Below are 14,264 nucleotides of genomic sequence, written 5' to 3' on the forward strand. Positions count from 1 at the left end.
AACACTCACTACAGCTCCTGCTCTGGATGTTCTTTTCCACCTCATCTCCACCCAGCCTCACCATCTTCCTGCCAGGTTGGCAGACTGGGACAGGAGAGAAATGCTGCAGCATTTCTGGGGGTACCTGAGCCACTGGTTGGACTCCTCAGCCCATAAGCAGCAGCCCCCATAGTCTGATCAGCCACCAGTGGTGGTGGTTTGCGTCAACCTCAGACTTCCTCCCCACCCTAGAGAAGGAAAAGCTGCCACGCTTATTTAAAGACTTCCCTGATTTTAAAAATAGGCATTCCTCAGAACACAAATCCCCAGGGGCTGGGGGCGTGGCACTGGTGTAGGTGACCTGCTGCTGGAAGTCTTCCCACCTCCCAACAGAGGAGACCTTAGCTCTGCCTGGGGGATTCATTTTGCCATCCAGGTAGGTTCAGCAGGAAACTGCAGTCTGCCAGGCATGAAGGGCCCTGACGGAGGGTGACAGTCTCAAACACTGGACCCTCCCAGTTCCTCTGGTAGCGAGTGGTGACAGCGTGAGGTAGGTGTCTACCAGGAAGCCTGTGAGAGACACAGTGCCTGAGGCTTCTGCTGGGGGCTGGTCACAGAGGTACCTTCTGTCCAGCACTTGCAAGATTCCAGAGTCCCCGAAGGAAAGCAAGTGTTCAACATAAACCCCATGGTGTACCCAGTCTAGGCCTGGTGAGCTGGTCGTATCAGTGAATGGTGGAACCCTCCAGATGCTAGCCAGGGCCAAGCAGGCCTTTCAAAGGACAGCAGCCTCCAGCCTGTCCTGCACAGGCAGCAACAGGATTAAGGTTTGAGAAGTGCTCTCTGGCTGCTGATGGAGTGCCAGAGGGTAGCGAGGAGCTGCCCCATCCTCCACGTGAGAAGTGTGAGAAGTATCGGGGAGTCCAGGGGGTGGCCGAGGAAGGGAGGAGAAGGCTTAGTGATGCATAGGTTATGGGGGAGAGAGAGAAGGGGGGGGGCGGGCGTTGGGGACAGTTTCTCTGAGTATGTCTCAAGTACCCTGGACTGGAAGATAAGAGACCCAGGCACGCGTACAGGACTGTCCCCTGACTGGAGACATTTGCTTTGTTGTAGGGCCTCAGTTTCCCCATCTGCTAAAGGAGGGAAGATGGCACCTCAGAACCTTGATTCTACCTCTCATAATATCATCTTCTTGTTGCTTTAAAAAAAACAGCTTTCCTGCCATACTTTCCTTCTCTGGCAGAGCATTTTAGAAAGAACAAAGCTGGTAGACTTGAGTTCATATGCTGGCTTTACCACTTACGTATCTTTGTTTCTTACGGTATTTGTTCCATTGTTTCTGTCTTCTTATCCAGGGATTCCAGTAATATATATATTGGTTCATTCCCCTTCCTGCCCGACCCCCCAAATACTTCATTCAGCACTCAATTCTCTGTAGGTGGGATCTCCCTCCAAAAATGGATCTTTCTTATGGTTAAATCTAATAGAATAAAATTTGGAAGTTTCTCTTCACTCTCCAACTCCCTTCCCAGAGGGAAGGTTTGGGATTGGTTTGGTTTATTTGGTTTGGGTCATTGATTTGGTCTGGTGAGGTTGGTGTTTTTTTGTTTTTGGTTTTTTTTTAGATTTTACTTATTTATTGTGGAGAGAGGGCAGGGGGAGGAGCAGAGGGAGAGGGAGAGGGAGAGACAGAGAATCTCCAGCAGATTCTGTGCCAAGTGCAGAGCCCAACATGGCACTTGATCCCAGGACCCTGAGATTATGACCTGGGCCTAAACCAGTAGTCGGATGCTTAACAGACTGAGCCACCTGGATGCCCTGATTTTGTCTGTTTTTAACGAAGATGGCATTGTATGATATCTGGCCCGTGGCTGGTTTTCACGTAGAGTTCATGTGATCAAGGACACCTTCCTGTGTCAGCATCTGTGGCTACACGGGCCGACTGCCTTCTGAACAGCTGCCTGGTATTCTCCAGTGTGGATCTGCCACGATGTATTGAACGATGGACTCATTTCCAGGTTTAGGCTGTTGTAGCAACACCATAGGGAGCATACATGTGCTTATGTGAGTCCCTTGTCAGGTCCAATGATAGGGACATTTTAAATTTTGATAGAAACTGGCCAAGGCTGATCCCTTCCTTCACTCCAATCCATACCTAGCATGTTGGAGAAACTCAAACATTTTTTCAAAAGATGAAAGAAACTGTCCCTTTGCCCTCCTAAGAAGAACATATCCATTCATGTGCCCCCTTCCCTAGCTAGCCTCTGTCATCCTGCCACACCGTGTAACTTGGGGCAATTGGTCTCTCCTCCCTGCACCTCAGTGTTCTCTTCTGTGGAGTGGAGAGTCTACCTTGCCTACCTCTCAGGGTTGTTATGAGCATCACGCGAGAGCAGAAGGGGTAGAGGTGGCCTGTAAGCTGTGAGCAAAGGGAGGCACTTGCTGCCAGAATTGGAAACAGGCGGTTTTGTGACCTCTGAAGGAGCCAGTTCTCTCCTTGGGGTCCAGGATGGATGTGTGGTCCACAAAGATAAAGGGAGGGAACACACCCTCCATGGCCACCCATCATAGGCTGACTTGGGCACATACTTTCTGCATTAGCTTCCTGGAGCTGCTGTAATAACCACAAACTGGGTGGCTTAAAAGAACAGAAATGTACTCTGTCAGTTCTGAAGGCTCGAAGTCTGGAATCAAGGTGTTGGCAGGGTTGTTTCCTTCTGGAAGCTTTGAGGGAGCATCTGTTCCATCCCTTTCTCCCAGTTTCTGGCAGTTGCTGGCAATCTTTGGCATCCTTGGCTTGTAGATGGAACACTCCAAGCTCTGCCTCCATCCTCACGTGGTCTCCTGCTCTTCTTCTAAGAACACCAGTCATTGGATTTAGGGCCCACCCTAAATTCAGGATGATTTCATCTCAGGACCTTTAACTAGTGACACTGACAAAGACCCATATTTCAAGTAACCATATTCTGAGGTTCCACATGGACATGAATTTGGCAGCCACAGTTCCACCCACTATACTGCCCTAGAAGACAGATCTCCAGTCCCTGGCTGTGTGGCTTTTTCTCAGCTGTGTGTTCTAAAACATGGGCTCCAAGTCACGGCTGCCCAGGAACAGATCCTGGCTCTGCCATTTTTTAAATGTGTGACTTGGTTCAAGCCAGCTGCCTTACTAAGACCTGAAATGATGGCCTCAACCTCAGGGAGTTGTTAGGAATAAAATTACATCATGCATTTAAGGAACTTTAGTGGTATATTAATATAATAAAACAAACTAATAAACAATAATAATAGATGTCACTGCTATTGTGTCTTACTGGATGTTTTAGGGCAGGAGATGTTGAATAATAAGCAAATCAGGCCCCCAGAACTAGGCTGTGGGAGGGAGCAGAGAAATGGGTACTTAAGGGACATCAGGGGTCTGCCAAATTTCTTTAAAAATACCTTCTTCTGTGATTGTTGGATGACCACAAAATAGGGACTTTTTCCCTCCTACAGATGGCAGCTTCTGACCAAACCTGTAAAAGCAGACGTTCACAAGAACTTTTTTCCTCTATCTCTCCTAGGTCTGTTTTTCTCATTTCCCCCCTCTCCCAGGTAGTAACCTTTCTGGTGTGGTACGTGTGGTGTATAAAAGAAAAGCAGGCGATACATTTACCTTTGAGTGGTAGCTCTTGTTGTTTGATATTAATTCATTTATTAGTTACTGAACGCCTCCCTGTGATTGAGGAAGGAAGAGTCCCTGCCTGCCCAGAGGTCGCAGACCAGGGCAGGAGACAAATAGTACAGAGATGCCACAGCACTCGTTAGTAAGTGGCAAGACAGGGAAATAGAGGAGGGACACTTACCCCGCAGCTGGTGGCTAAGGAAGGCCTCCCCAGGGAAGTAAAAGCTAGATGTCTGTAAGACCTGAAAGAGCAATAGCGTGCGAAAGGCAAAAGATCTACCAGCCAGTGGGCACAGGTGTGCAGAGTCCGAGAGCAAGAAGGAGTGAGGCTTATTTTAGAACATGAGGCATTGGGTGCGGCTGGGGTGTGGCAGAGGCAGGGGGCCTAGGGAGGAGACCAGGGCCTGGGGGGACCCAGAGAGCTTTGCCTTTGTCCTGAAGGCAGTGGTTAGGGGGGATGGGGGGTTGGGAGGGAGACTAAAGGTCGTGGGGGGAGGGGGCAGAGGCAGGTGAGAGCAGGGACACTGCAGAAAAGGCTTCCTGCCCACTACCATGTGAAGAAAAGACAAGGAAGGAGGCCAGTACAGGCATCCAGGCAAGAGGTGATGGCAGTAGGAGCGGGTAAGAGGGAGAAGAGAAGGGGGAGCATGAGCAGCCATGTTTAGGAGGTTAGATTGACAAGCCTTAAGGGAGAGAGAGTAGCCCAAGATGACCTTTGGCTCTTGGCTTGAGCAACAGGGTGGACATGATGCTGTGCCCTAAGGAAACACAGAAGGAAGAGTGGACATGGGGGAAAGATAAGAGATGGATTCAGTTTGGGTCATAGCAAACTAATGACCTGGCAGGGTACCAGACATCATCAGGCTGGAGACTGATTTGCACATGAGACTGATTTGCACATGTTCTCAGTGTTGAGAACACAGGTGTGCTGAGATGGGCGAGAGTTGCCCTGCACAAGCACAGGGTCAGAATTGGGGTCTAGGGGACTTCCAGTGGTGTGGGGCAGGGACATGGGGGCCAAGGAGGGTGGCTGGAGATGGGAGAGAAATCCAGAGGTGGGGTTGTCAAGCAGAACCAAGTCACCAGTGAGAAGAAGCAATACTGTCAGGGTGGGAGCCCCTTTGTGGGCTTTGATACAGAAAGGTGATCCTGGAGAGAGTGGTGTCGGGATGTAATGGGATGGCAAAGGTTGATGCAGGGGAGATGGAGATGAGGGGTGTCTGGTGCCAGGGGCTCTACTGGTCTCAGTTGTTGGGGTTCCAAGTGACAGACACAACTCAATCTAGCTTAAGCTGCAAAGGGGATCTATTAGTTCACGTGACTAAAACGTCTGGGGCTCGCAGAGCCAGGCAGCGGGCTGGTGGGCAGAGAAGTACAATATCCATGGACGATGATGATGTCAGGGGAGTTTAAATGAGAGTTTGTGTTGCCGAAGAGGAACGGCCAGCACCTCTGGAGGGGCAGCTCCAGGCTAGGCACCGAGAGGTCGGTGCTCACTGAGTCAGACTTCCATCCTCTCGGGGCAGAGTGGGAGGAACCCCAGAGCCCACGGTGGGTGGAGTTGCCGAGGCCCACGTTTTCCTGATCAGCTATCTTTTTGACCTTTTCTGAAACTTCTCTGCTTTGGGTATACCATATTTTTTACTTAAAACCATAGTTGTTTTCTGCTCTGCTGAGTGCCGTCAATATTTTCATTTTCATCCCAAATTACTGAAAGTTGCTTTTTACTGGTCACACAGTTTCAGAAAGAAAAATTTCCTCTCCAGTAAAATATAAATGTGGTTTTTGCAAAGCACTCCCATGGCTCCCACCACACTGAGAACTAGCACAGAAAGTTTCCATCTGCCAGGTAAAGTGTTTTGGGGGCAGGGGAATTATGGTCAGTAGCTGCCCAGAGGACCTCAGGATAGCTGTGGACCTGGCCCGTGGCCAACCCTAGGAGCCTAACAATGGAGAGTCCAGCCTGAGATAAGCTGCAGCCCAGCATAGGAGACTGGGTATCAGTGCCCTCAGCCAATAGATGCTTGATGGGCTTCTGCTCTAGGTCAGGTGTCACATGAGACTCTGGGGACACAGGCCTTGCTTTCCTGGAGCCTAACTGCTAGTATGGAAAGAGAAGTAATAAATGGTCACACACAAAAAATCCTGATTAGAAACTGTAAAAAACAGAGGTTATAAAATTGAGAAGGGGTCTGATTTAGATTTTAGGGGTCAAGGAAGAGGGCCTCTCTGAGAAAGGGACATTTCAGCTGAGGCTCAAGCAGGCATAGGAGTGAGCCAAGCTCAGAGTTGGGAGAAGAGTAGTGCAGGTTGAGGGAAGAGCCTATGTGAATACTGAGCCTGGGGACAGTGCAGAGCATTGGAGGAAGAGAATGGCAATCAGCATGGCTGGAGTGTGGTGAGCAGGTCATGGGGAAGGAGATTAGATCAACTCCCACAGGGCTGTGTATGTCATAGGAAGGATCTTGGATTTTTATCCAAAAAGCAGGGGGCTGTGATATGATCAGGTGCTGGGATCAGAGTTAAGGGTTTCTTAGGTCTGCTCAGGCTCAGGCTACTGGTTGGAGAATGCACTGGAAGAACTGGGTCCAGGGAGAGCAATCTATGAGGAGACTGTTGTAGTCTTCTGGGTGACAGGATGAAGGCTTGGACTGGGGTGGTAGAAGAGGAAGAAATGAATAGCATATGTGGGGAGAGGAGAGCCAGACGGGCTCCAGGATCATGGATGGGGAAAGAATCAGAAGGTTCACTCTTAGGAAGTTATACAGTGGTCATGAGCTCTCCTTGGACCTCTCAGTACCTGAGGAAGTCTCCAGTCGGGAGCTCCTAAGGCACCTGAAGCATACAGAAGACTGAGCAGAGTAGGCAGTCTGGAATCCAAACGTGGGATTCCTGGATATAGCATTTGAAGCACCACCCCCTCCACACACATCCCATACATCACCCTGCAGCCTTTGGAGTGCAGACTTCCCTGGGGCACTTAACCAGAAAATGTTGGAATTTAGGGAGGCTTCTGAATTCCAAGAGGCGGTGTCCTTTGTCCAGATTTGGAGTTGGGAAATGTACAAGGCCTCATAGAACAGATGAAAAGACAGTGGACTGAGGGCAGAAGAGTTTGAGTTCTCTACTCCCAAGTGCACTGAAACCTTGAACAAACCCATCTCAGAAACGTTCCCATCTCTGAAAGAGTGGGGAGATCAGACCAGGTAACCCCTTTGGACTCTAACCTTTCCTGAGCTCCTGAAACCCATTATGAAAAAATCTGAGTATTTATCTAAGGTGTATTATTGGAGAGAGATCATTTTATTTTACTTTGAAAAGTGTAAAAATAGAAAAGAATACAAATATTATCAAGTACTTAGATAATCATCATCTTGAATAAATAGCTATTAACATTGTCATGTTTTCCTCAAATCTGTTTTTTTTATTTTTTAAGATTTTATTTATTTATTCATGAGAGATAGAGAGAGGCAGAGACATAAGCAGAGGGAGAAGCAGGCTCCCCCGGAGGCAAGGAGCCGATGCGGGACTCGATCCTGGACTCCAGGATCCAAAGGCAGACACTCAACTGCTGAGCCACCCAGGCGTCCCTTCCTCAAATCTTTATGTAATTTAAAAAGATGTTTCTCAGGGGCACTGGGTGCCTCAGTCGGTTAGGCATCTGCCTTTGGCTCAGGTCATGATCCCAGGGTCCTGGGATGGAGCCCTGCATTGGGCTACCTGCTCAGCGGGGAGTCTGCTTCTCCTTTCCCTGCTTGTACTCTCCCTCTCTGTCAAATAAATAAAATCTTAAAGAAAGGCTGTTTTTCAGATAGCACTCAGGTGTTTTTTGACTCCTTCCATTGTTGGCTCTTACCCACCCGCAGGGCAACCACCATTATGAATTTGGTGTTTCCTTCCAGTCCATTAGTTTTTATGTTTGTCCTCCTTGGTGTTCATTGAGCTTCCTGGATCTACATGTTTATATTTTTCCATCAAATTGTGAAGTTTTGGGACTCCTGGGCTGTGGTTGAGTGTCTGCCTTCAGCTTAGGGCATGATCCCAGAGTCCCGGGATCGAGTCCCACATTGGACTCCCTGCATGGAACCTGCTTTTTCCTCTGCCTGTGTCTCTGCCTCTCTCTGTGTGTGTCTCTCATGAATAAATAAATAAAACCTTTTTTAAAAAATTGCAAAGTTTTTTTCAGCCCATTATTTGTCCAAATTCTTTCTGCCCCAGTTGCTCATCTTTTGGTACATGACGTACATGTGTATTAGACCACTTGATATTGTCCCTAAGGCTCTGTTTTTTCCCCTTGCCTTTTTTTCTCACCATGTTTCCACTTGATATTTTCTGTTGCTGTGTCTTTAAGGTCACTGATATTTTGTCCTATGGTATCTAATCAGCTTTGAGCCCATTTTGATGTGTATATATATATATGTGTGTGTGTATATATATATATATATATATATATATATATATATAGTTTCCATTTCTCTATTAAGAGTCTCTGGAAAAAAAAAAAGAGTCTCTGTTTGGGGCATCTGGGTGGTTCAGTGGTTGAGCATCTGCCTTTGGCTTACGTCGTGATCCTGGGGTCCTGAAATCGAGGCCTGCACTGGGCTCCCTGCAGGGAGCCTGCTTCTTCCTCTGCCTATGTCTCTGTCTCTCTGTGGGTCTCTCGAATAAATAAATAAAATCTGAAAAAAAGAGTCTCTATTTGTTCCCTCATTAAGCTCATATTTTCTTTGAAATCCTTGAACATATTTATAATAGCTATTCACAGGTCTTTGTTGGCCAAGTCTATTATCTCTGTCCACTTTAAGCTGGTAAGCTAATGTTTCCACTGGTTATAGGTCATGTTTTTCTGCTTTATCTGTCTAGTAATTTTTTACTGCATGCTGTGTATTTATAAATGCTACATTATTGAGTGTTTTTTGTTGTTCTTCCTAATAGAGTTTGAGTTTTGTTCCAATAGGCAGTCAATTTACATGGGCATCTGCTTGATCTTTTCAAGGCTTCTTTTAAAGTGTATTTGGGACAGATCTAAGGTAGTTCTTCCTATACAGCTAGATTATACCTACTAATATGGCATGACCTTTCTGGAATTTCTACTGAATGCTCAGGGTATTCAACAAGATATCTCTACTCTGGATGTTTGGAACTCACATATCTCCCAACCTTGCCTTGTGTCATCTCTGGTAGTTTTTCAGCTGTTTAGAATTCAGCTAAAGTTGGATTTTTTGGAGCTCCTTCTCTGTAGAGCTTCCATTTCTCAGGTACTTTGCCATGCAAATTCTTGAGGGAGGGAGGCTCAATAGCCTTGAGCTATGGTCTTTGCTGCTACAGTCCAGAAAGTACTCTAGGCAGAAAGCCAGGGTGAGGGTGGGGCTCACCTTATCTGTTTCTCTTCTCACAGGGACCGCAGTAAATTTCATATGTTTTATCCAGTTTTGTAGTTTTTTTTTTTATGGCAAGAGGCCTAATCTTTTTTTTTTTAAATTTTTATTTATTTATGATAGTCACACAGAGAGAGAGAGAGAGAGAGAGAGGCAGAGACACAGGCAGAGGGAGAAGCAGGCTCCATGCACCGGGAGCCCGACGTGGGACTCGATCCCGGGTCTCCAGGATCGCGCCCTGGGCCAAAGGCAAGCGCCAAACCGCTGCGCCACCCAGGGATCCCAGGAGGCCTAATCTTCTACCAGTTATTCTATCATGACCAGAAAGAGAAATCCTATTCTTTAGTATATTTACACTTCCACTTTATACTTTTCTAAAACAGCATATAGTAATATTTTGCATGTATTTTTAAAATTTTACTTAAGTGATATTATATTCATATTCTAATATATCTTCTTTTTAAACTTAACATACATATTTTTTTTGAGAGGGAGAGAGGGTGGAGGAGGGGTAAGGGGAGGGGGAGAGAATCTTCAGCAGACTCCATGCCCAGTACAGACCCCAAAGGTGGGGCTCAATCTTACAACACCTAAGATCACAACCTGAGCCAAAATCAAGAGTCAGACACTTAACCAATTGAGCCACCCATGTACCCCCAAACTTAGCATATTTTTAATTTTTTAAAAGATGTATTTACTTATTTGAGAAAGAGAATGCATGAGCACATGCACAGGGCAGGGCAGAGGGATAAAATCTTTAAGTAGACTCCCCACTGAACACAAAGCCCAGTGTAGGGCTTGATCTCACAACACATGAGATCATGACCTGAGCCAAAAACAAGAGTTGGACGCTCAGCCAACTGAGCCACCAAGGCACCCCTCAACATATTTGTAAAGACCTATCCACATTTATGTATTTATTCAGTCACTTAAATATTTGTTTTTGAGTGTGTATTAAGTGCAAGATACTGGGCGTGCCATTTGCCTGAGATGGAAAAAGTTCTCTCATGGAGCTTAGAGTCTGGGGGTGGAGGGGTATGCAGATAATAAACAGATAAACAGGGATCCCTGGGTGGCGCAGCGGTTTAGCGCCTGCCTTTGGCCCAGGGTGCGATCCTAGAGACTCGGGATCGAATCCCATGTCGGGCTCCCGGTGCATGGAGCCTGCTTCTCCCTCTGCCTGTGTCTCTGCCTCTCTCTCTCTCTCATTCTGTGTGACTATCATAAATAAATAAAAATTAAAAAAATTTATAAAAATAAAATAAACAGATAAACAAGTTCATATATAATGTCACCAATAAGTGCAATAAAGAAAAATGAGGGGCATCTGGCTGGATCAGTCAGTAGAGCGTGTGACTCTTGATCTCAGGGCTGTGAGTTTGAGCCCCATGTTGGGTGTAGAGATTACTTTAAAAATCTTAAACAAAAAGAAAGAAAAAAATGAAGCAGGATGTAAGTGGATGCAGTGTGACTGAGGAAGGGCGACCAGACAAGGTCTCAATGGAGGTGATATTTGAGCAGAAGCCTGACCTAAGTGAAGGTGTGAACCATACAGATGTCTGGGGGAGGACATTTCCAGGAAGAAAGCCTGAGTGGGCTGGAAAAAAAAAAAAAAACGTGAAGGTTTTGTTTTGTTTTGTTTTTTTGTTTTTACGTGTGAAGATTTTAAGGAAGAGCATGACATGATCTCATTTATATTTGAGAAAGTTCTTTCAAGTTGCTGGATGGAGAATGGATATTGGGAGGAGGTTAGAGGCTGCTGTAGTAATCCAGGCAAGAGATAGCAAGAAATGATGGGGAGAAGTGGTCTTTATTGGAAAGTAGTTTACAGGTGGGGCCAACGAAATTTACTGTTAGGTTAGTATTGAATGAGGAGAGAGACATTTAAAGAACGATGCCAAAGTTATTGGCCTAAGGAACTAGACAAATGAAATGCCCTAAACTGAGATGGGGACTTTTTGGGTTACAAATGAGTAATTCTGCTTTGAACATGCCAGGTATAGAAGATGCCTTTTAGATAACTAAGGGTGGATGTCCTTAGTTGAGGTAGGATCAGAGATAGTGTTTCTGTATAATTCATGTACAGATGGCTTTTAAAGCTGTCTCTCTGAGGGACACCTGGGTGGCTCAGTGGTTAAGCATCTGACTTTGGCTTAGGTTTTTATCCTGGAGTACTGTGATCGAGTCCCACATCAGGCTCCCTTCATGGAGCCTGCTTCTTCCTCTGCCTATGTCTCTGCCTCTGTCTCTCTCCCTCTGTGTCTCTCATGAATAAATAAAAAATAAAATCTTTTAAAAATAAATAAATAAATAAATAAATAAATAAATAAATAAATAAATAAAGCTATTCCTCTGAATGAGAAGCCCTAGGAACTGAGTGTGAAGAAGAGACACTTGAGCCTTAGGAATGTCAATACTTAAATATAAGGTCTTTCTCTCTTTTTTTTTTTATTTATTTATGATAGGCACACAGTGAGAGAGAGAGAGAGGCAGAGACACAGGCAGAGGGAGAAGCAGGCTCCATGCACCAGGAGCCCGACGTGGGACTCGATCCCGGGTCTCCAGGATCGCGCCCTGGGCCAAAGGCAGGCGCCAAACCGCTGCGCCACCCAGGGATCCCCCTAAGGTCTTTCTCTTAATGGAATCCAGCAAAAGAGACTAATAAGAAGTAACCATTGGGGTGGGAGGAAAACTGGGAGAGTATGGAATCCCAGAAGCCAGTGAAGGAAGGATTGATCTACTGTGTTCAGTACTGCCAAGTAGATACCTGTGGATGTCATCAGTGATACACAGTAATGAAGCTCATTCATTTTAACTGCTGTATAGTATTCTATTCCATGACTAGAGAAGAAGGCTCATTCTTCTATCTCCCACCATTTAGGTGGACATTTGCAGTGATCATTCTTAAACATATCACTGATTTGAGCACATGGAGAGGGGTTCTCTTTGGAGACTTTTTCGGGATGGAATCACTAGATTATTAAGGAAAGATATGTACAGCTTTAACTTGACAAAAAACAGTGTCAGATTAGTTCCCAAAATGGTGGTGCCAGTGTCAATTACTGTGTTTAGTGTTCAAGACCCCATTGCTTCACATCTTTACCAACATTTGCTATTGCAGACTTTAGAATTCTTGCCATTCACATTTTCCTGAGTCCTAGTGAGGTTGTGTGTCTCTGCCATTTGGGTGACCTGCCTGTTAATATTCATTGACCAATTTTCAATGGAGTCATCCTTTTTTTTCTAATTTGTATGATTTCTTTATATATTCTGAATGCTAAACCTCTATTAAGTACATTATGTGACTGTGGTGTGTGTGTGTGTGTGTGTGTGTGTGAGAGAGAGAGAGAGAGAGAGAGAGAGAGAGAGAGAAACATAAAAACTTTTAGTTTTGATTAATCAAATCTATCCATTTGTTTTGTTTTGTGTCTTATTTAAGCAACCTTTCCCTATTTGAAGATCATGAAGACACTTGCCTATATTTTTGTTGTAAGACTTTTAAAGTTTTTTTTTTAATGTATATGTTACAGTTAATGCATCTGAAATTTATTCTGTGTAGGGTGTGAGGTAGGGATCTTTTATGTTTGTTGGTTGGTTTCCTATTGTGAAGGCCAGATGTCCTGACCTCTCTAGTCCTTTCCCATTGATCTGTACTGCCACCACCATCACATTCAGTTTCCTACAGGGGTATGGGTCTGGTCGGGCTCTCTTTTCCTGTTCTGCTGATCATATTGCCCATTCTTGGACTCATACCCCAAAGTCTTCATTATTGAACTTTATAGAAGTTTGATATCTGGTAGGGTAAGTTGGGCAAAGGGAGGATTATTTGCTTTTTTGCTTTGAAGTCATTTGTCTTTAAACAACTGTCCACAGTAGACTTAAAATAGCACTGGCGGAACTTAGGAAAATCTATTTGCTACTCACATTTCAAGAACTGATCTGTGGCATGAAGTGGGGCGGGGGAGGGGGGCTCACTTTTCTGTGAAACTCTGGGTACTTTTACTTTTGGCTTTCCACACCCCTGCCCTGCCAACTCTCACCTCCGGTTTTTCAGGTTGTGATGTCTCTGAACCATGGGGCTGCTCTTCCGGTATTTACACGTGGTGGGTATTTTGTGACTGGGCTGCGGTACCAAGTTCATTGGTTATTGCCATCCAGACCATAGTGACAGGCCTGATGGCTTCTGGGGTTTCCTGTTGCCTCACCAGCACTGAGACCCTGCATTCCAAAAATAAAAGCACAAGAAACCACCGTGACCTCACGGTCTCTGCTTGCATGGTGCTCTGAGTGCCAGGACACTGCACCCCTATGGCCCGGCCCAGGCCCACTCCCCGCCAGAGCAACGTGAGGTCCGCATGGTCTGGACGCGCTCAGAGGGTGGCCTGGCCTGAGCGCTCGCTCTCTCCCCACTTCCTCTAGGCCGGCTCCCGCAGGGCCAGAGTGGCTCCGGCCGAAAGGATGAGCAAGTTCCTGAAGCACTTCACTGTTGTTGGGGATGATTACCATGCCTGGAATGTCAACTATAAGAAATGGGAGAATGAGGAGGATGATGAAGAGGAGGAGCAGCCACCACCAACAGCTGCCTCGGGCGAGGAGGGCAGAGCCGACCCCACTGCGGCCCCCACGCCCAGGCCCCCCCTCGACTTCAGGGCCACATTAAGGAAGCTCTTCAGCTCCCACAGGTTTCAGGTAGGTGGGCAGAGGCCCAAGAGGCTGGGGTGGGGCAGAGCCATCAGCCAGGAGTCACGAGGCGAGTGTGGGGGCCTCTGATCCTTCCACGTGTGTCTCCCGGGTACGAACCATGGCTCAGGTGCCCACATGGCGCCAGGCAGATCCCGTGTCGTCAGGGAGAAAACCAGTCATGGACCAAAGTAGGTGAGAGGTCTCCCACCTGACAAGTGAGTAAACAAGATGTGGTCTGTCCGTACCTGGCCGTGAAGAGGAATGAAGCACTGACTCCTACCATGAGTGGATGAACCTGGAGAACATGACACTCAGTGGAAGAGGCCAGGCACAAAAGACCACATACTGTAGGATTCCATTTATGTGAAATGTCCACAAGAGACAAATCCACAGAGAGAGACAGCACAGGTGGTTACAGGTCGAAGGGAAGGCAGGATGGCAAGGAACCACTTCATGCCCACAGGTTGCCATGTGAGGTCATGAAGACATTACAGAGCTACATGGTGGTGGCGATTGCACCACCTGGGGAATGTGCTCCTGCCCCTGAGCTATGTGCCAAC

The 14,264-nt window shown here is 46.5% G+C and overlaps 1 protein-coding gene across 5 annotated transcripts in view; it reads left to right on the plus strand.

Annotated features, from left to right (window-relative positions):
* The window catches only part of HVCN1 (hydrogen voltage gated channel 1), a 33,828-nt gene that overhangs the window by 10,937 nt on the left and 8,627 nt on the right, over nucleotides 1-14,264 (plus strand). For 4 of the 5 annotated variants that reach the window (XM_055322544.1, XM_055322545.1, XM_055322546.1 and 1 more), the window contains one exon: nucleotides 13,441-13,710. In XM_055322544.1, coding sequence (XP_055178519.1) covers nucleotides 13,441-13,710 — 270 coding nt within the window. Of the gene's footprint in view, nucleotides 1-11,514; nucleotides 11,648-13,075; nucleotides 13,125-13,440; nucleotides 13,711-14,264 lie in introns of those variants that run through there. The other variant, XM_055322543.1, reaches the window with a different exon arrangement.

Source organism: Nyctereutes procyonoides, unplaced genomic scaffold (genome assembly GCF_905146905.1).
Source record: "Nyctereutes procyonoides isolate TBG_1078 unplaced genomic scaffold, NYPRO_anot_genome, whole genome shotgun sequence".
Classification (NCBI taxonomy): Eukaryota; Metazoa; Chordata; class Mammalia; order Carnivora; family Canidae; genus Nyctereutes; species Nyctereutes procyonoides.